The sequence below is a fragment of the Pangasianodon hypophthalmus genome, chromosome 23, assembly GCF_027358585.1.
Source record: "Pangasianodon hypophthalmus isolate fPanHyp1 chromosome 23, fPanHyp1.pri, whole genome shotgun sequence".
Taxonomy (NCBI): domain Eukaryota; kingdom Metazoa; phylum Chordata; class Actinopteri; order Siluriformes; family Pangasiidae; genus Pangasianodon; species Pangasianodon hypophthalmus.
The window spans coordinates 19,495,011-19,516,038 of NC_069732.1; the positions used below are offsets into that span (position 1 = coordinate 19,495,011).

Sequence of the window (21,028 nt, forward strand, 5' to 3'; positions counted from 1 at the left end):
TGCACCAAGTTTACTTTTACAGTTAAATAATGCTAGAAGTCTAATGTAATTATATGAAATACACATGAACATGTTCATTCACTTTTTGTCTTTATTTTTACTTTTTTGTACCTTTTCAAAATGTCATAAACAGCTTTTAAAATAAAGACACCTGAACACTCTTTCATATTCACAAGAACACTTGATACAAATTTTGCCACACGTACAAATAGCTTTTGCCACAGAGAAAATATTTCACAAAACGTAGTATGAAAATATAATTTCAAAACTACTTTACAAAGAGGTTACAATACATTCACTATACAGGATATCAAACTGCCTCTCATACTGAAGACTGCACCTTAATCACTTTAAGTCCAAAGGTATAAAGTATAAAGTTACTGTTATCATCACACAGATCCTCTCTGTGAAGGTGTTGTTCTACAAAATGATATGTATGAGTGTTTATAATTTACACAAAGTGTGATTCTAAAGTGGAAAGAGATTCTACACACCAAACGTGACACCACATCAATGTGAAACCAGAACTATACATCTGTTCAAGTATCAAAACTGGCACTGTTCACTGCACTATGCATCACACACTGCTTATTCTCTACCATTACAGGTGGGTTTTTTTTTTTTGTTTTTTTTTTTTTGGCATGTGGACACAGTACATCAGCTCATCCTATGGTCATTTCTTTCCTAACTGTATCAATCATTATGGTAATCTCTCACATGATTGACAGAACGTTAGAATACACAGCATTTATGGTTTAAAAATACTAAACTTTAAATACTGTTGAGGAATCAGATGTATATACAGCTTATTGTGAGTAATGTGCATCGAGCACTTGTAATACAGAAATGAAAACTGATCACATGTAAGAGCAGCAACATGAGGCTTTCCCATATTTACAGCCAAGAGCCACCTCATGGGGGATCCATTATGGCACATGTTTACAACCACACCACCCGGCCTGCATTCCTGTACTGTTAACACACCCTCACTGACATACTCCTTCGACTGGAAGTGTGTGTGCTTGGCTGTTTGGAGCGTGAGCGGAGATGTGTGTAACGGAAACAAGATGTTACAGTCAGTGTGCATTTGCACTTGACAGAACAAAATGCTGTGATTTCACTGGTGATGTGTACAGTTTATTTCCTTTGAAATGCAAGCAGAGTGAAACTGGCTTGGTAATTAATTAGTGTGCTAATTAGCTAGTGCAGCAGTGGTGAAGATGGTGAAGGGGATTCCCCCAAGCCGAACAGTAAAAACAGTATTGGAATGCAGGGTTGGTCACCATTAGATGCTACTCTTAGGGGTCAACTATATCACACTATTGCTAACTTGAGCGCACTGGTGAGCTTTCAGACAGCCTCTGATCGCCCACGCTGGTCCTGAGAACCACTGTTACTTTGCTGAATAAGATGGTCTTGCTCCAACCAGAAGAGAGCTGATTTTGCTTTTCAACCGCTTCTTTCAGTGATACTAGCAAACTATATATGAAAACTATGTATTGTGTGTCACGTACATTCTTTTATTCATCACCCTTAGCTCGACAGTCACCAAGCCACAAGTATACCGCTTAAACTGTAAACCATACAGTACACGTGAAATCAGGCAAGTTAACTGCTCTGGGGAAAATATGTTTGCTGTCAAACATTGCTGCCAGCATAAATATCTATCTATCTATCTATCTATCTATCTATCTATGGCATCATAGCTTATAACATGAGAGGCAGCAACATAACAGCATAATACTTCTGACAAAAAAATAATAGAGTAAGGCTTGAAGCAGAGGTACTGCAGACCAGCAATGCAGGGAATATACACTGCATGCAATGAGAAAAAGCAAGCAGCATGGTAAAACAAAACAAAAAAGCTATGAAGAACTCAGATGTACAAAAAGGCAAACCCACAAACACACTACTGTCGAGTGCAGAGTGCATACACACTAGTTTCAGGTCTGTTAATTCCACAAATACTTGCTTACTCTCACTCACACAATAACTTGGCACTTTAGAGCTGCTGGCAATCGCAGCACAGGAGAAACTCTCACCCTCTCTCTCCAGATTTATCACTACAGAACATTTTGATGCACTGGGTGTAGTAATGCTGTCAGGAATTTCATCTCTCTCAACTTTCGCTTCAATTACTGTTGTATAAATGGTGGTGGCAGTGTTGGGACCTGAGATTAATGTCTTTCCAATGAGACTCAAACGTTTCTCCACCAACAATGAATAAAATGAATTAATGAAAAAGAATTAAGTTTGAAAAATAAAAAAATGTAAATCCACTTTAATAGTAACTAGGCTTGTGCGATATAATTTAATCATCTCTACACAAAATTATACTGCTACAATATCCAGTGCTGTTTACTCCTACAATATCATATCATATCATATCATATTATATTATAGTACATTATAGTATATTATATTATAGTAAAGTAAAGTATATTATATTATACTAAAGTAAAGTATATTATCTGACCTGCCAGCCATTATGGATTTTGTGTAGGAGCTCCGCAATTTAATATCAGAGTATTCCAGTACAGTTATTACTAAAAAATACACTAAAAAAGCAGTGTTTTTCTCCCTAATAAAACTAGAGATGAGCAAATCGACACGTGAACCTGGAATCTGATCTGCGCTGGTGTTTTGGACTCTGCAATTTTACCTGACACTGCCCTGAAGCCCCGCCCCCTCCTGCCAATTCCTGCACCCTCACATTCCGTCAAAGTAACTGGAGAATATGTTGAGTTCATTATAGTGAAATAAAATCTATCAGCATATGTTCAGCTTAGCTAACATTAGACAGGAATATATTTAACCTCAGTTAACTATATTTATTAGGGATGCCACTGAAACATTTTGGCCAAAAGTAGTCAAAAACAGCACTTTGGGTTTTTGACTGAAAGAGATAGAAGGATGAAAATTCTGACCTAAAAAGATGTAATTATGTTAAATGTAACACTTTACAAACCCCAGCGAGGTCCGACTCCATTCACACGCAGATGCTGTTTCTGTTGTTCTCTTGGTAGATTATAGTTACTGGCTGCACATGCAAGCACTAGAATTTTTTAGAGGAATCCAGGCCCTTATTAAGTGCTGGAACACTTGCTTTAAACAAAATGGAGATTATGTAGAAAAACAATACACTTTTGTGACACCTATTTGCAATCAACAATGCAAAATTAAAAAAAAAAAAAAAAAAAAAAAAGGTTTTCATTTGACTCACCCTCATGTATAATTTCCCTACACAGTAATCACCAGAACAAAGCAGAAGAAAGTGGCATTATGACAATGTCCACTGTTAAAAGCACTATATAAATAAAACTGAATTGAACTGAACACCACCAAAGAGCCAAACAAAGAGCATTACAATGAAAACTAATTAAAGCTAATACTGCGGGTATAGTGTGCAGAATCCTGCTGTGCCTTGCTAACATCACGTGTTCCTAACATGAACAACAGAAATTGGAGTAAGTATGCAGCATTGTTACTCTGACTCTGCACAACTGCTAATGTTATTAACCTTCACCCTCCTGTATTCTCCTTAAAACTGAAATGGTGGAAATGTTCCTTTTCCTGTCTTTTTTAGGCTTATTTAATTGTTCTGGATGATTAAATACTTTATTGAGAATTTTCTTTTTAATTAATTTAATTTAATTTAATTTAACGTGCTGCGAGAAATCAATATCGCACAAGCCTATACACCTGTACACCTGCTCCGTCATGCAACTATCCAATCTGTCAATCAAGTGACAGCAGCACAATGCATACAATCATACAACTTCGGTTAACGTTAATCAAACATCAGAATGGGGGAAAAATGAGATCTCAGTGACTTTAACAGTGGCATGGAAAAACCAGATCTTCTGATGTAGCCCATCCACCTCAAGGTTTAGTGTGTTGTGCATTCTGGGATGCTTTTCTGCTCACCACAGTTGTACAGAGTAGTTATCTGAGTTACCATAGACTTCCTGTCAGCTTGAACTACTGTGGACATTCTCCTCTGACCCTCTCATCAACAAGGTGTTTTTGCCCACAGATTTGCCACAAACCAGCACATCTGACACTAACAACCATGCCATGGTCAAAGTCACACGTTTCCCCCATCCTGATGTTTGATGTGAATGTTAACTGAAGCTCTTGGCCTGCATCTGCATGATTTTATGCATTGTGCTGCTGCTACATGATTGGATGATTGGATAATTGCATACATGAGCAGGTGTTCCTGACGGTGACTGTGTTTTATATATATATATATAGTGTGTGTGTGTGTGTGACACAGTGTTACAGATTCAAATTAATATGGATTAATTTTGACCATTAATCTACGCAGAATAATCCAGAATGGCAATGGGAAACAATGTTTTAAAAATGTTTGCAAATTCATTAAATTGAAAAACTGAAATCTCTCAGTTAGCTATGTATTCAGACTCTTGGCTAAAGGCACTCCAGATTGAGATCAGGTGTATCCTGTTTGCTTTGATTATGATCTTCAGGTGTCCCTAGAAGGTGACAGAAATCCACTTGTGGCCAGTTCAACTGACTGGACAATGAAAGTCACACAGCTGTGTGTATAAGATCCCACAATTCACAGCGCAGGTCAGACCAAAAACCAAGCCATGAAGTGCAAGGAACTCTCTGTGGACCTCCACGATCAAACTGTGTTGAGACATAGATCAGGGTGAGGGAATAAAACCATTTCTGAAGCTCTGAATGTTCCCAGGAGCACTGTGAGCTTCATCATTGTGAGCTTCATCATTGTGACATGGAAGAAGTTTGGAGCCACCAGGACTCCAAGCCTAGAGCTGGCCATCTAGCCAAACTCAGTAACCGGGAAGGGCTAGAAGGGCCTGGGTCAGGGAGGTGACCAAGAACCCAATGTCCACTCTAACAGAGCTTCAGAAGTCCTCCACAGAGACGGGAGAATCTTCTGGATGGACAAACATCATCAATCAGAAACGTTCCATCGATCAGATATACACCATCAATCAGAATCAATTACAAACAAATAAAAACAAATAACCAGATAAAACAAATAAAAATTACAATCAATTACAAATACTCTACCAATTAGAAATGCTCCGTCAGAAATACTCCATTGATCAGAACTTTATGGTAAAGTGGCTAGACGAAAACCATTCCTGAGTAAAAGGCATATGGCGGAAACCTGTCACCATGACAACGACCCGAAGCGTACAGCCAAGACAACGCTGCAGTGGCTTCAGGACAAGTCTCTGAATGTCCTTGAGTGGCCCAGGAATAGCTCACACCTGAACCCCAGAGAACTCTGTGGAGAGAGCTGAAGATGCAGCTCACAGACGCTCCACATCCAATCTGACTGAGCTTGAGAGGATCTGCCAGGAAGAATGGGAGAAACTGCCCAGATCCAGGAGTGTAAAGCTTGTAGAGACTTGCCCAAGAACACCCGAAGCTGGAACTGCTGCTGAACTGCTTCTACACAGTACTGAATAACGGCTCTAAATATGCGTCTAAATGAGAGATTCAGTTTTTGATTTTTAATAAATTTTTTGTTTTGTCATTATTGTGTGTTTTGGGTTATTGTGTGTAAATTAATGACCAAGAAAGTAAGATTTAATCCATTTGACATAATATGCAGTGTGTGTAAAAACAGAAGGGGTCTGAATCTGTCAAATCCAATCCATCAAAATCAGCATTAACTAGGGAAGTAACCAAATACATTATTCAGACTGAACAGATAATGATTCCTAAACGAATCCAAATACAGATCCAGACAACAGGTGGAGTATTCTATTTTTTTATAGAAAGCTTGCCAGAAAGAAACAGCAGGTGTGTGTGTCCTGTGGGACGAAAGAAAATAATCGCACAGGTGTGAGGTTTTTACTTGAATGTGGCAGCTTTCAGACTATTCTTTACCGTTATTAAAAGAAAATCACCTCGGAAAATCACACAGGCATTATAACGCAGTGCTTAAAGGACCCCAGTTTGACTCACAGCAGCACTGTATGTGCATCTCAGCTTTTACAGTAGATTCTGGTAGTGTGTCCAGTGAACTTTTCTGATCTTTCTGGAATGTAACAAACCTAAAAATCAAAGTAAATCTGATAAAATAATATTAGATGGCTATTACTGTCAACTGTAGCCTAAATAACAATTTCCTAATTTGGGAACAACGCTGTTGTTTAGAAACATTCCCTGTTTTTTGGGGGGGTGGTTTCCAGTGTTTCAGGGCATAATGGTACGGTTAGCTTAAAAAAAATTTTCTAACGTAAAAAAATAAAAAAACTGACAAGTTACTGCATAGACCATGCCTACTTTTGGGTTAAATCTGAATACAAAAACAGACATGAATATTTTGAGCACTAAACAGATACAGGCATTGCGTTAAATTATATATACATAGGATTCAAAAAGTATTCAGACCCCTTCAGATTTTGCACATACTATATTATGTTAAAGATTTAATTTAAAACGGTGTGGGTGTGTGTATGTGTAAAAATTCATAAAAACATATTAAGTACAGCTACTAATACATGCACATGCTAAACATTTCTTTATAGATATTATATACATATGTGTAAATAAAAATATAAACTTGTCAACTTAAGACTTTTCAAAGAATATCCCTCAGCTTTGCTGAGCATAACTACTATATTTTGTTATAAATTAAAAATGACAATGATTGGTCATTAAAAGCAAATATGTGGTCAAATAATGATCCACTCTCACTAGATGTAAAAAGGAATGATATGAATGTATTATTCATATGTAAATATATGAATGTGCAAAACAGTACACACTTACAAACAGACAAATATAACTATTTAAAAAAGAGAGAGAACAGAAAAGGTGCTAGCAGGAATCTGATGTCATACTGTGTGCAGGTGTGTAACTGATAGAATGTGTGTGTTATGTGTTTTGAACCAATATGAGTAATACGTGTGTGTGTGTGTTGTAATCACAGTGGGGGGTGGAAGTTGATGGTATGGTGTCTAAGCCCTTGAGAGGTTTTGTAGCTTTTCCCGCAGCGGCACTTGAAGGGCTTCCTCACGCGAATCTGTGTCCTGTGTCCATTCTTAGCGTGATACTTTATACCATTCACGTTCTTCAACAAGAAAACGACAGCAAGTTAGACACAGCCAAGAACTGTTCAAAATTATTTGCATGTTGAAGTTGAGTATATGAGCAAAAGCTTAATAACACTGGGTTTGAGAAAGGCATTACAGAAATAAGAATGTTTTATTATGCTTATTATTATCATACTTATTATTATTATGCTTATTATTATTATGCTTATTATTATTATGCTTATTATCAATGCATCAATGCAATTTTTTCAGGCTGGGTTTGAGGAGGTGTATTTGGTACTTGCTGAGTCCGATACAGAAATGAGTAATCTACTTATAAGTGCCTAGTTCGAGAGCTACCAGAATTCCTCTGCTGAAAAACCAAAGACTCCCTCAACTGAGCTGAACAAACTCTCCTGTGCACTAAATACTTAAATGTTTTTTGCCAAACTGTCATGAAGAGGGCATTTTACTGTCTTTTTTTTGCGTCAGAATCCCTCGTTGTCAAGAACTAACAGTGGCTAATTGTGAAGAACAGCACACTGGGTAAGTCACTCGGCTAGAGCTGTCTGTAGACAGTTTTGTTTCTAGTTTAGACAGTGTTGGCCGTTGTGTGCTGCTAGCTATGAACTCCTCGTGCTGTGGTTTATGGTTAAGGTTTTGTTAGGTTACTTGCACAGTAGGAAGAAGCCATAGTTCCTTCTCTTGCTATTTTCACAGAGCACCGTTCGCAGTTTGCTTTGGTCATTAATCGGGAAACACGTACAGGTCACTGTTGTTTCATGTCTTCTGTTCTTTAGCACAGCAACGTACAATTAGCTTACTCCACATAGAGTAGTATAACATGGTACTGAATGTAGGGATTGATGCATTTTTACGAGTCGTGTCGATGCAATCCCTAACTGGGGTCCAAGTTTCTTCTTTCTTCTTTTTCTTCCCTAGCTCCACCCACTCAAATTTACAATGATTTGCATAATATGCAACACTTGCTTTTGCAAACTAGTTCTAGGACTTTTACCGTAGCTTCACAAATGTGCCAAATTAATAAACAGAATCTAAAACTCTACAATTTAAAAATAATTATAAAAAACATGTTGAGGATTGTAAACAACATGGCTGCCAATCAATTGCTGCGTGGTGAAGCTAACTTTACTCAGACAGCTTTAATGCACATCATATTATACAGATTCACACGAAAAGTGACAAGCTTGTTCAGGAGTAGATACGTTGGGGCGTGGTCATCCATAGGGGCGGGGTTAACAAACACCTGTCTCCTGGGAGCTGTAAGTGCGATGAAGCTGAAATTTGTTACCACTAAACTACTGTCACATAACTTGATAAGTCCGTTTGTCTATACTCTCTTTATTGTTCTGTATAATTTGGCAAGAACAGGCCATGGAAAAGGTGCTTGGACCCCACAGATTGCTATTTATTATATTATAATTATTATAATTATAATTATTATTATGTTTGCATTGTATATGGCTGTGCCTGTGTGCATACCTTGTATCTCTTCTTGCAGCCAGGCACCGGACAGGCAAAGGGCTTCTCGTCTCCTCCATTCATGCACATGGAGCTCAGGATGGACTCTGAACTGATAGCGCTCTCTGTAGTCCACGATTCATCACTGTCTGAGTCTTCATACTCCACCTCCTCTTCATCACACTCACTGCCTGAGGGGGAGGAAAAACAATCATCTTTACTCTATTAAAACACAGTGCATACAGAGTCCTTGTTTCCAAGTCAAACACAAAACACACTATAATGCTTCTTCTGTACTGGGCTCTGAATCGCTGTCTATCAAATGCTGTGAATGCATAAGGCTCAAAGGCAAAAGAGATTTTAAAGCAGCAAAAGCATTTAAATGTAACATTCTCGAAGTAATTCATTAGGAATAAAATTATTTGCACAGGTGAATTTTTCTCTGTTAATGTTTCTTTTTTGTAAACAACTTTATAAAACAACAAAAAAGCAAGTAGAATGAACAGCTTTCAGATAAATACAGTTGACACAAAATTTTTATTTGTAAATAAAAACTCATTCCAACTAAATTTCCTTGAACTTAAGTTGAATAAAGTGAAGTCAGAACCTACCACGAGAGCTACTTTTTTTTATGGTTTTCTTTATTTTCTTAGAAAATGTATTTGAATTAAAGGTTACATTTCTCTCACGTTTGACATTTTTTTCCACTTGTGATCTTTACCAACAGTGTCAATAATTCTGGAGCTGAATCCACCATACACACACACACACACACACACACACACACTCACACACACACACACCTGTGGGTGTGCTGCTGCGGAAGGAAGATGAAGGAGTGATGGGCGGAGTCACAGGTGGGGTCAGACTGCCGTTGCTATGACGAGGGGGTGTGGACATGTTGTTACGTGAGACATTTCCCGTGACTGAAAGCGCAAGTTTTGGCTGCACTTTTTTCTTCTGATTCTCCTGCTCCCTGCGTGCTGCTTCAGTCATGAATCTACACACACACACACACACACACACACACACACACACACACAGTGGGTTCGCAACACCTTCTGCACAACGTACTGTTATATATTCAACTTTAAACTTATTTTTTGCCCTCAATCCACACACAATATCCTAATACATACATAATACCACAGTGAAAATTTATTTAGAATTTTTGCAAATTTATTAAAAATCAAAAACTGAATCTCTCATTTAGACGCATATTTAGAGCCGTTATTCAGTACTGTGTAGAAGCAGTTCAGCAGCAGTTCCAGCTTCGGGTGTTCTTGGGCAAGTCTCTACAAGCTTTACACTCCTGGATCTGGGCAGTTTCTCCCATTCTTCCTGGCAGATCCTCTCAAGCTCAGTCAGATTGGATGTGGAGCGTCTGTGAGCTGCATCTTCAGCTCTCTCCACAGAGTTCTCTGGGGTTCAGGTGTGAGCTATTCCTGGGCCACTCAAGGACATTCAGAGACTTGTCCTGAAGCCACTGCAGCGTTGTCTTGGCTGTACGCTTCGGGTCGTTGTCGTGGTGACAGGTTTCCGCCATATGCCTTTTACTCAGGAATGGTTTTCGTCTAGCCACTTTACCATAAAGTTCTGATCAATGGAGTATTTCTGACGGAGCATTTCTAATTGGTAGAGTATTTGTAATTGATTGTAATTTTTATTTGTTTTATCTGGTTATTTGTTTTTATTTGTTTGTAATTGATTCTGATTGATGGTGTATATCTGATCGATGGAACGTTTCTGATTGATGATGTTTGTCCATCCAGAAGATTCTCCCGTCTCTGTGGAGGACTTCTGAAGCTCTGTTAGAGTGGACATTGGGTTCTTGGTCACCTCCCTGACCCAGGCCCTTCTAGCCCTTCCCGGTTACTGAGTTTGGCTAGATGGCCAGCTCTAGGCTTGGAGTCCTGGTGGCTCCAAACTTCTTCCATGTCACAATGATGAAGCTCACAATGATGAAGCTCACAGTGCTCCTGGGAACATTCAGAGCTTCAGAAATGGTTTTATTCCCTCACCCTGATCTATGTCTCAACACAGTTTGATCGTGGAGGTCCACAGAGAGTTCCTTGCACTTCATGGCTTGGTTTTTGGTCTGACCTGCGCTGTGAATTGTGGGATCTTATACACACAGCTGTGTGACTTTCATTGTCCAGTCAGTTGAACTGGCCACAAGTGGATTTCTGTCACCTTCTAGGGACACCTGAAGATCATAATCAAAGCAAACAGGATACACCTGATCTTTTTGATTTTTAATACATTTGCAAAATTTCAAAAAATTTGTTTCACTTTGTCATTCTGGACTATTGTGTGTGGTTTAATGGCCAAAAGAGTAAAATTAATCCATTTTAATTCAATTCAATTCAATTCATTTTTATTTGTATAGCACTTTTTTACAAAGGTCATTGTCTCAAAGCAGCTTTACACAAACAAAAGTAAAGTGAAGTGTGTGTGTGTGCCGTCTCTGATGAGCAAGCAGGGCGACGGTGGCAAGGAAAAACTCCCTGAGATGGTGATAGGAAGAAACCTTGAGAGGAACCAGGCTCAACAGAGAACCCATCCTCATATGGGTTTACACTGTAGTGCGCATGTGTGTGAGTACAATGTGTATTTTAAATTAAATATATAATACAAAAAGTGAACTTACGGTATATATCAAAAGAAAACCTAAAACAGGAGCAATACACTACAAACGATGACTAAAATAATAATGGATTCTTATGAATTCTTAATCTGCAATTTACAAAAGAGAAATCAACTATTTTGTGTAAATACATTTAAGCTGTTATTTAATACTTCATATCAGACACTTAGGTTTTCTCCTTAAGGATGAAATGGATTCAAAAGTGTCACAACTAAATGCATGTGTAGACACTGGACAAGATTTTATTCATGAACTCAAACAGAACTGTCTAGACCTCAAATAAAATAGAAAATCTGAAAGAAAATCTTTCAAAAGATTAATACACTGGTAATCAGCCTTTGTGAATAAAATTATACACATATCTTTTCTCCCCAAAGTTTGATTACCAGCATATTAAACTTTTACATTTTATTACGTTCTATAAATGTATTAAATTTAATGGTCATCACACACAAACGCACCTGTTAATGTAACTCAGTGCAACGTACGTGGGTTGCTGCAGCTCCTGTTTCTCCAGCACTCTAGGATCTGTGTCTGTAACACATGGAAAGAGGGAGGAGCAGCAGGGGATTTAATTGCAAATTAATTAATCACTAAATTAATATAGCTGCAAGCAGTGATTAAGGGGCTAAGCACTTTCTGGACCCACCACTTAACAACAGAGGAAGATCACACACCACTGGGACCATCAGCGCTCGCTCCCAAGGAGGTATACTACATTTGACAACATGTCAAGCATATCAAAAATCTGAGAAACAAGTTTGTTTGAGTTGGACTCACAATGCTGTGATCCAAACTTTGTGATGAGTGGACAAATTTTTTTGGACAAAAAGAAAAAAATTTTAAAAAATTTAAAAATGGCAGAAATGAACATTTAAAGAATTAGAGGAAAATGTAAATACATTTCTCTGATGATGTGTTGCAGAGTTACTACTGCATACGTATGTCCAAATCTGCACTGTTGGTGGCGCCACAGAGTACACCAAAACTGCTGTACAAGAACCTGAGACTGTCCTCTATCACTGTGCCAAATATCATTAAAAATTGTACAAAGAGATCTGTGGGCTGCCATAGGCTACCATGTGAAAGTATAATAATAACATGAAGAAGAAGAAGAAGGAAACATACAATTACAGTGGGTCACCTTTGGTGCTTGGCCCCTAAAAACACGATGAGTGCTCAATTTCACACGTGTACACGATCGAAAAAATGAAAGACCGTTATTTAAAATTTGTATTTGCTTAGTGAGGTTTTACTGTAAGTTTAGACATAAAACTGTGCCCTTTCACCACTCACACACACACACACACACACACACACACAAACACACACTTTTTCCCACATTGTTTGAGACAGCAGGCAACTTCCAATGCCTGAGGCATACCAGGCACAAACAATCCTAACAAACAATCCTAAATTGTGTGTGTGTGTGTGTGTGTGTATGTGTTTCTCTGGCTACAGTTTGTGTGCTGCAACTGCCCCCATGTGGTAACCTGTGGAAGTTCCTCATAATAAAACAAGATGTCACATATTCTAATGGACCCACACACACACACACACACACACACACAAATTGAAACAGCAAAAAAACAGTACTAACAATGTGCATGAAGGGCTATATGGCTTGTTTTCATTTTAGCATCCATTACACCTAAGTGTATATTTACTTTTTATCTGTTTCATATTGAACAAGTTAAATGCAGTCAGTGCCAGTGGGCTGATGGGCTTCAATATCTTCGATATAAAAAAGGAAATGCAAGCCTACACTATGTTACTTTCTGTTTCCAAGTGTGAAAGGTGCTTATTGTAACAAGAAAGTTTATAGAGGCTAGAGATCTCCTCTGAGATCTTGAAAAGAGACATAACTGAAAAGCAGACCAGAAGGCACGCTGTATGTACCAGCAGTTTGCATTGTGGGTCTCTACACGTATATAACAGTGCAGCATATACAGTAGGACCCGTCTGTTCAGCTGAGCTAGCAGTCAAAGCAATTAGAACCACTCCTCCATATTCTAAATATTTCACCACCATATTTCATTATTCCTCTCCTCTCCTCACCACATCCATTACTCCTCTCTCCTCTCCTCCGGAATAACAGCACAAGTTTAATATGTTTTTTTCTCAAAATACATACACGCAACTTCCTTACATGCATATGGAAGTGAGTCACGTCTCTGTGTAGGTCTGAAAAAAAGAAAGTAAAAAAAATAATAATGATCAATGACTTGGTTTCTGAAGGCTTAGTTCTGAATGGCTTCCTGCAATATCAAAGTAATAACCAAGACAAGGCAGTGAATGTTCAATAAAACAAGATTTACTGAAACACAGAGAAAAAAATCCCCAGTTAACTACTTAACTAAGCAGGGACAGACGAAAGGGAAAGGAGTGAGTGAGTGAGTGAGTGTGTGTGTGTGTGTGTGTGTGTGTGTGTCTGTAAGCGTGCTCTCCTGTAGAAGTGAGATTAGCAGGTGAGATACGTGGCCGCGCCTCCTGGTATGTGAAACAGGAGAGCAATAGGGAGAGAAATAAGACTCAGTAACGTTACTGGGATTAATTCTTTTTTTTAATCATAGTCATTACTGTAAAGCCCTAATTTATAGCTTCAATGTTGTTTAAAATGTTATCACATCCTTATTATCTTATTATTATAAGATTATATATTTGAAATATTGCATTGTGAAAGCAAACTGCACCAAGGAGAAAATGCGACATTAACAAATTAAGTCACCGTTTCGGAACAAAGCACAGATCTACAGGTCTGAAAACGCCCTTAAACTGATGCATTCACAATTTCTAACACAGTAATTGTGTTTGTATGACTGTATGTTTTCCACATGTTCGAAGCAGAGCAGTGCAGGGGCAGCATTAATGTGGAAAAGATCAGGGATTAGATTAGACATGAGAGACTTTATATTTTAATTCTAGCCATATACAAGTATACAGTAGAACGAAACAGCATTCTCCAAGGCCTTGGTGTGGCATCAGGGATTAAAGGTGGGCTTCTCCCAAAACATGTCTCAGTGTCAGCAGCAGCTCGTCACCATATATTTTACTGTTTAAAAAATATATTAAAATGAAGTGGCGAGGTTATCACACGTGACTTAGGGAACTTTTAGAGTAACCCTGTAATCAGCAGTTGAGAGTCGACAGCATGCAGTCGTCCAGCGTACAGTCGAGCAGCTCACTTTCAGGGGGTTTTAGACGAACCTTCAGCTGTGCTCGAGGTAAATATCATTAAGCAGCGTTCACAGGTTTCAGCAAAATTTCACCTCAAATACACCTCAAACTACCTCCACACAAAATACCTGAAACTAGCCCAAAAATGTGTGCACTGGAAAAGGGAGCTATGTTTCTTCTTTTCCTCAGGCTTTCTGTAGGGAAACAAGTATTTCACACATATTTCTGATGGACAGAGTCTATCCACTCCATACTCCCCCTTTCCCTTTCTCAAGCTTTGCAATATATCTTACAATAGAAATTGTTCTGTACATCATAGACACACTGTCTGCACTTATTACATTTAATTCAGATTGTTTCTATAAAATAAGATCTTAGCAGCCGCTTAGTGTTTTAAACTCTCCCAATCTGGCAACCCTGTCATTAACTGTCCTGTCCGCTCCTCCTCCACTGCAAATGTTCAGAGCGTGAGCATGGGGCAGCGTGATTCCTGCCCACATGGAGCTCTATCACCGCTCACTGCAGTTCCCGTTTCTGACCATCATTTTTTAAATCACTGGTCATGCAGAAGCGGTAATTACTGTTTCTACAGAATTTAAAATGTATGGAGTTGTGAATCAGAAGAGAAATGAGGGTTAATGCACAGCTGCACAGTCGTTGTGCTGATGTTGCAGTTTCTCAGGAGCTTTTGCATCCAGGTTGCACGCGCATCTCTTTTGTTTACAAACACCAAAGGAGTCTACGATTTAGTCGTTTATCTTAAAGCACAATAATTATGATGAATTATTCTGGAAAGACAGTAAATCTCCTGACAGTTTAAGGGGTTAAAAACTGTACTGGAACAGAAGCTATGTGTGACGGAAATGAAATGCTTTAGTGCACATTTTACTGCCAACTACCAAAAGACAAATACACCACCTTGTGGTGCAGCAGGTTACGAACATGCAAAAAACACAGTGCAGGACTGGTTCACAGTCTGCATCCTGCCTGTACGTGTGTGTGTGAAAGCCTGGTATGGCATGGGGCAGCAGGCTTGTTTTCCAGATGGCTAATTAAAAAACAGTGTAGTGTTTAAACGTGTGTGAGATCAGCAGGTCTCCGGATAGAGGAGAAGAGAAGACGGTAAAAGCTGCAAACGAGGCTGTAATTACATTTTCCAAAGCACAGCGGTACACAGCACTCCTGCAGGAAGCTGCAAGAACACAAACACAGACAAGGAACACACAATCTATCCAAAGAGAAAAGCATACATACAGAGAAAGAAGTCTACACACACACACACACACACAGTGCAGGCTGGTATGAGGGAATTTCCACTGGATCTCGCTAATTGGCCTATAAAACGCTAACACACACACACACACACAGAGACTGACCAGCACTTCAAAGGAATTCCGAATATTATTTTAGTATTCTATTACCATAACCTTTGTGAAACTGCTACTAAGATCTGAAAGAGTCACCGCCATTTCAATTCAAGTGTAAACTAACACAATCCCAATGCTGCAAACAGAATTTCTAAATCAGTGGGTTTTTTTAAGTAAATCATAGTCTTGTACTGAACTCTAAAAGATTATATATTTGAGCACTATGTACTCATGCTATACAACGGTATGAAAAAAAAAAAACCAAGTAAACAAGTAGAACTTGAGGCTAACAGCATGGACAGGGATGCGTCTGCTGCTAACAAGTCTAGTCCTTCTTGTTACAAATTTCTATGCCTCAAACACTCTTAAAACAGGAAGGAAGCTTTTGAAGAAAAACTATTTCAGATATGTGACCTTGACCCCATTTGGATCAATTCCAAAATCTATCTGCAGGGTACAGAGATAATTCCATATAAATCCTACAAATATTCAACCAGTCTCTCTATATATCACGCTAATGAGAATCTCAGATGGATGCACAGTAACATAATGCCCCCACTACCTAGTGACAGAGGAATAGGGATGTTTGGATGCTGTCGCCCCCCCACTCTCACACGTTCACTCAGGTTTGTCGATGGTGGAGTGGCTGCTGCTTTATGTCCCAGGATCCCTCATGTCTGTGTTAGCTTCTGGCTCTCCCTTTTAGTTATGCTGTCACAGCTAGTCTTGCTGGAGTCCCTGCTTACAGTCTGCATGAAAAATACATTATCCTTAAACCATTAGAGGACAAAAGCTCACCTAACAATCTCTCTCTCTCTCTCTCTCTCTCTCTCTCTGTCGAGCTACACATGCTACTCCTGAGATGCCAGTGATCCTGACCCCTTCTGCTCCTCCTCGCTGCCTGATCCATCTTGATGCCCTACTTCTGGTTGGAGTTTTCATCGGTTGAGTTCGGGATTGCTGGAGATGGTGCTGCTTGGGGACTGTAGAGATGGCTTTGGACTGCGGTTCATATGGGCAGTTGTACTGTGATGGCTTGGGACTGTGATTGCTGTGGTGGCTTTGGGGCTGCAGTTGCCACGAGCAGTTTCGCACTCAGGTCTCAGTGGACAGGTTCAACAAAATGGACTTCATGTGAAAACTGTAATCAATTTCCTGGTTACACAATTTTGTGCACTATTTGTACATATAGTATACAGTTATAGAGGGAATGATTTATAATCGCACTATCCGTTGTCACCCAGATGAGGATGGGTTCCCTTTTGAGTCTGGTTCCTCTCAATGTTTCTTTTTCCTCATATCGTCTCAGGGAGTTTTTCCTCACCACCATCAAGACCCAGATGTCAGGGATAGAGACATAATTTCACCCTTGGTATGATCAAACTTGATCACAAACTATACATACCTTGGGCTGATCACAAACTATACATACCTTGGGCTGAAATTCAGTGCAAATGGAAACCTCAACTTGGCTGTGAATGTACTGAAAGAGAAAGCAAGAAGAGCCTTCTATGCCATTAAAAAAATCTATCCAATTTCAAATGCCAATTAGAATCTTGCTCAAAATATTACAGGCAGCTATAGAACAAATTGCACTATATGGCAGTGAAGTTTGAGACAAAAATCCAATTGAATCCCTGCATACAGAACTCTGTAAAAGCATCCTCAGGATACAGAGGAACACACCTAACAATGCTTGAAGGGCAGAATTAGGACAATACTCTCTATCAATCTACACTGAGAAAAGAACCATCAAATTTTGGAAACATCTAAAATGGAGTGCCCCCAACTCTTATCATTTTAAAGCTCTGAAAAACCATGAAATTAAATGAAATGAAACATTGAAAGAAGCCTCCTCACTCAGCTGGTCCTGAGTCTCCACAAACAAACTAATCTGACTAACACGGCTAACACAACTAACAATAACCAGCCTCAGGACACTGACCCCCTCATCCACAGAATCCGGCCCAACTCAATGATTACTGCACAAAAAGAAAACAATCTATCTTACTGGACTGAAACAACACAAAAACTAAGTAAACTACAATGTTATTTGGCCCTAAAAAGAGAATACACAACAGCAGAATACCTGAGCACAATCAGAGACAACAAGCTGAGGAACAATACGACAAGGTACAGACTCAGCAGCCACAGCCCGGCTATAGAGAGAGGCAGATACACACAGAGCAGCCTGGCTATAGAGAGAGAGGCAGATACACACAGAGCAGCCCGGCTATAGAGAGAGGCAGATACACACAGAGCAGCCCGGCTATAGAGAGAGGCAGATACACACAGAGCAGCCCGGCTATAGAGAGAGGCAGATACACACAGAGCAGCCCGGATATAGAGAGAGACAGATACACACAGAGCAGCCCGGCTATAGAGAGAGGCAGATACACACAGAGCAGCCTGGCTATAGAGAGAGGCAGATACACACAGAGCAGCCCGACTATAGAGAGAGGCAGATACACACAGAGCAGCCCGGATATAGAGAGAGACAGATACACACAGAGCAGCCCGGCTATAGAGAGAGGCAGATACACACAGAGCAGCCCGGCTATAGAGAGAGACAGATACACACAGAGCAGCCCGGCTATAGAGAGAGGCAGATACACACAGAGCAGCCCGGCTATAGAGAGAGGCAGATACACACAGAGCAGCCCGACTATAGAGAGAGGCAGATACACACAGAGCAGCCCGGATATAGAGAGAGACAGATACACACAGAGCAGCCCGGATATAGAGAGAGACAGATACACACAGAGCAGCCCGACTATAGAGAGAGGCAGATACACACAGAGCAGCCCGGCTATAGAGAGAGGCAGATACACACAGAGCAGCCCGGCTATAGAGAGAGGCAGATACACACAGAGCAGCCACGGCTATAGAGAGAGGCAGATACACACAGAGCAGCCCGGATATAGAGAGAGACAGATACACACAGAGCAGCCCGGATATAGAGAGAGGCAGATACACACAGAGCAGCCACAGCTATAGAGAGGCAGATACACACAGAGCAGCCCGGCTATAGAGAGAGACAGATACACACAGAGCAGCCCGGCTATAGAGAGAGACAGATACACACAGAGCAGCCCGGATATAGAGAGAGGCAGATACACACAGAGCAGCCACAGCTATAGAGAGAGACAGATACACACAGAGCAGCCCGGCTATAGAGAGAGACAGATACACACAGAGCAGCCCGGCTATAGAGAGAGACAGATACACACAGAGCAGCCCGGCTATAGAGAGAGACAGATACACACAGAGCAGCCCGGCTATAGAGAGAGACAGATACACACAGAGCAGCCCGGATATAGAGAGAGACAGATACACACAGAGCAGCCCGGATATAGAGAGAGGCAGATACACACAGAGCAGCCACAGCTATAGAGAGGCAGATACACACAGAGCAGCCCGGCTATAGAGAGAGACAGATACACACAGAGCAGCCCGGCTATAGAGAGAGACAGATACACACAGAGCAGCCACGGCTATAGAGAGAGGCAGATACACACAGAGCAGCCTGGCTATAGAGAGAGGCAGATACACACAGAGCAGCCCGGCTATAGAGAGAGGCAGATACACACAGAGCAGCCCGGCTATAGAGAGAGAGATAGATACACACAGAGCAGCCCAGCTATAGAGAGAGGCAGATACACACAGAGCAGCCCGGCTATAGAGAGAGGCAGATACACACAGAGCAGCCCGGCTATAGAGAGAGGCAGATACACACAGAGCAGCCCGGCTATAGAGAGAGGCAGATACACACAGAGCAGCCCGGCTATAGAGAGAGAGACAGATACACACAGAGCAGCCCGGCTATAGAGAGAGACAGATACACACAGAGCAGCCACGGCTATAGAGAGAGGCAGATACACACAGAGCAGCCTGGCTATAGAGAGAGGCAGATACACACAGAGCAGCCCGGCTATAGAGAGAGGCAGATACACACAGAGCAGCCCGGCTATAGAGAGAGAGATAGATACACACAGAGCAGCCCAGCTATAGAGAGAGGCAGATACACACAGAGCAGCCCGGCTATAGAGAGAGGCAGATACACACAGAGCAGCCCGGCTATAGAGAGAGGCAGATACACACAGAGCAGCCCGGCTATAGAGAGAGGCAGATACACACAGAGCAGCCCGGCTATAGAGAGAGAGACAGATACACACAGAGCAGCCCGGCTATAGAGAGACAGATACACACAGAGCAGCCCGGCTATAGAGAGAGGCAGATACACACAGAGCAGCCCGGCTATAGAGAGAGACAGATACACACAGAGCAGCCCGGCTATAGAGAGAGACAGATACACACAGAGCAGCCCGGATATAGAGAGAGGCAGATACACACAGAGCAGCCCGGCTATAGAGAGAGACAGATACACACAGAGCAGCCCGGCTATAGAGAGAGACAGATACACACAGAGCAGCCACAGCTATAGAGAGAGGCAGATACACACAGAGCAGCCCGGCTATAGAGAGAGGCAGATACACACAGAGCAGCCCGGCTATAGAGAGAGACAGATACACACAGAGCAGCCACGGCTATAGAGAGAGACAGATACACGCAGAGCAGCCCGGATATAGAGAGAGACAGATACACGCAGAGCAGCCACGGCTATAGAGAGAGACAGATACACACAAGAGCAGCCACGGCTATAGAGAGAGGCAGATACACACAGAGCAGCCCGGCTATAGAGAGAGGCAGATACACACAGAGCAGCCCGGCTATAGAGAGAGACAGATACACACAGAGCAGCCCGGCTATAGAGAGAGACAGATACACACAGAGCAGCCCGGCTATAGAGAGAGGCAGATACACACAGAGCAGCCCGGCTATAGAGAGAGGCAGATACACACAGAGCAGCCCGGCTATAGAGAGAGGCAGATACACACAGAGCAGCCCGGATATAGAGAGAGAGAGGCAGACAGAGGAAGAGAGATCTTTCTGGACACCACATACACTCACAGTAAAGAAAGAGTCAATCAGGCAGTCCAACATATTAATATAATCTTCAAAAGAACAGGAGAGAAGGCTAAATTAAAAAATAGAACTACATCCAAACCTACATGCAAAAAAGATGACAGGTTTGACAAAGACTGTTAAAATATAAGAAGATAACTCAGGAAATTATCGAACCTAAAACACAGAGATCCAAACAACACAAACATACGACTTCATTACTGTGAAACACTCAAACAGTATAAATGTACACTCAGAACCAAACAAGCACAATACACACAGAAACAACTGACACTAATCGAGGAGTCGATCAACACACATCAATTCCAGAACAACTGGAACAAACA

General features: G+C 40.8%; 1 protein-coding gene across 1 annotated transcript in view; it reads right to left on the reverse strand.

Moving 5' to 3' along the window:
* Positions 1 to 81: 81 nt before the first annotated feature.
* jazf1a (JAZF zinc finger 1a) overlaps positions 82 to 21,028 on the reverse strand; it is a 51,913-nt gene continuing 30,966 nt past the window's right edge. Inside the window, exons 2-5 of the mRNA XM_026930228.3 lie at positions 11,634 to 11,706; positions 9,329 to 9,525; positions 8,547 to 8,716; positions 82 to 7,081 (exon numbers count right to left, since the gene is read on the reverse strand). Coding sequence (XP_026786029.2) covers positions 6,935 to 7,081; positions 8,547 to 8,716; positions 9,329 to 9,525; positions 11,634 to 11,706 — 587 coding nt within the window. The 3' untranslated portion in view covers positions 82 to 6,934. The remainder of the gene's footprint in view (positions 7,082 to 8,546; positions 8,717 to 9,328; positions 9,526 to 11,633; positions 11,707 to 21,028) is intronic.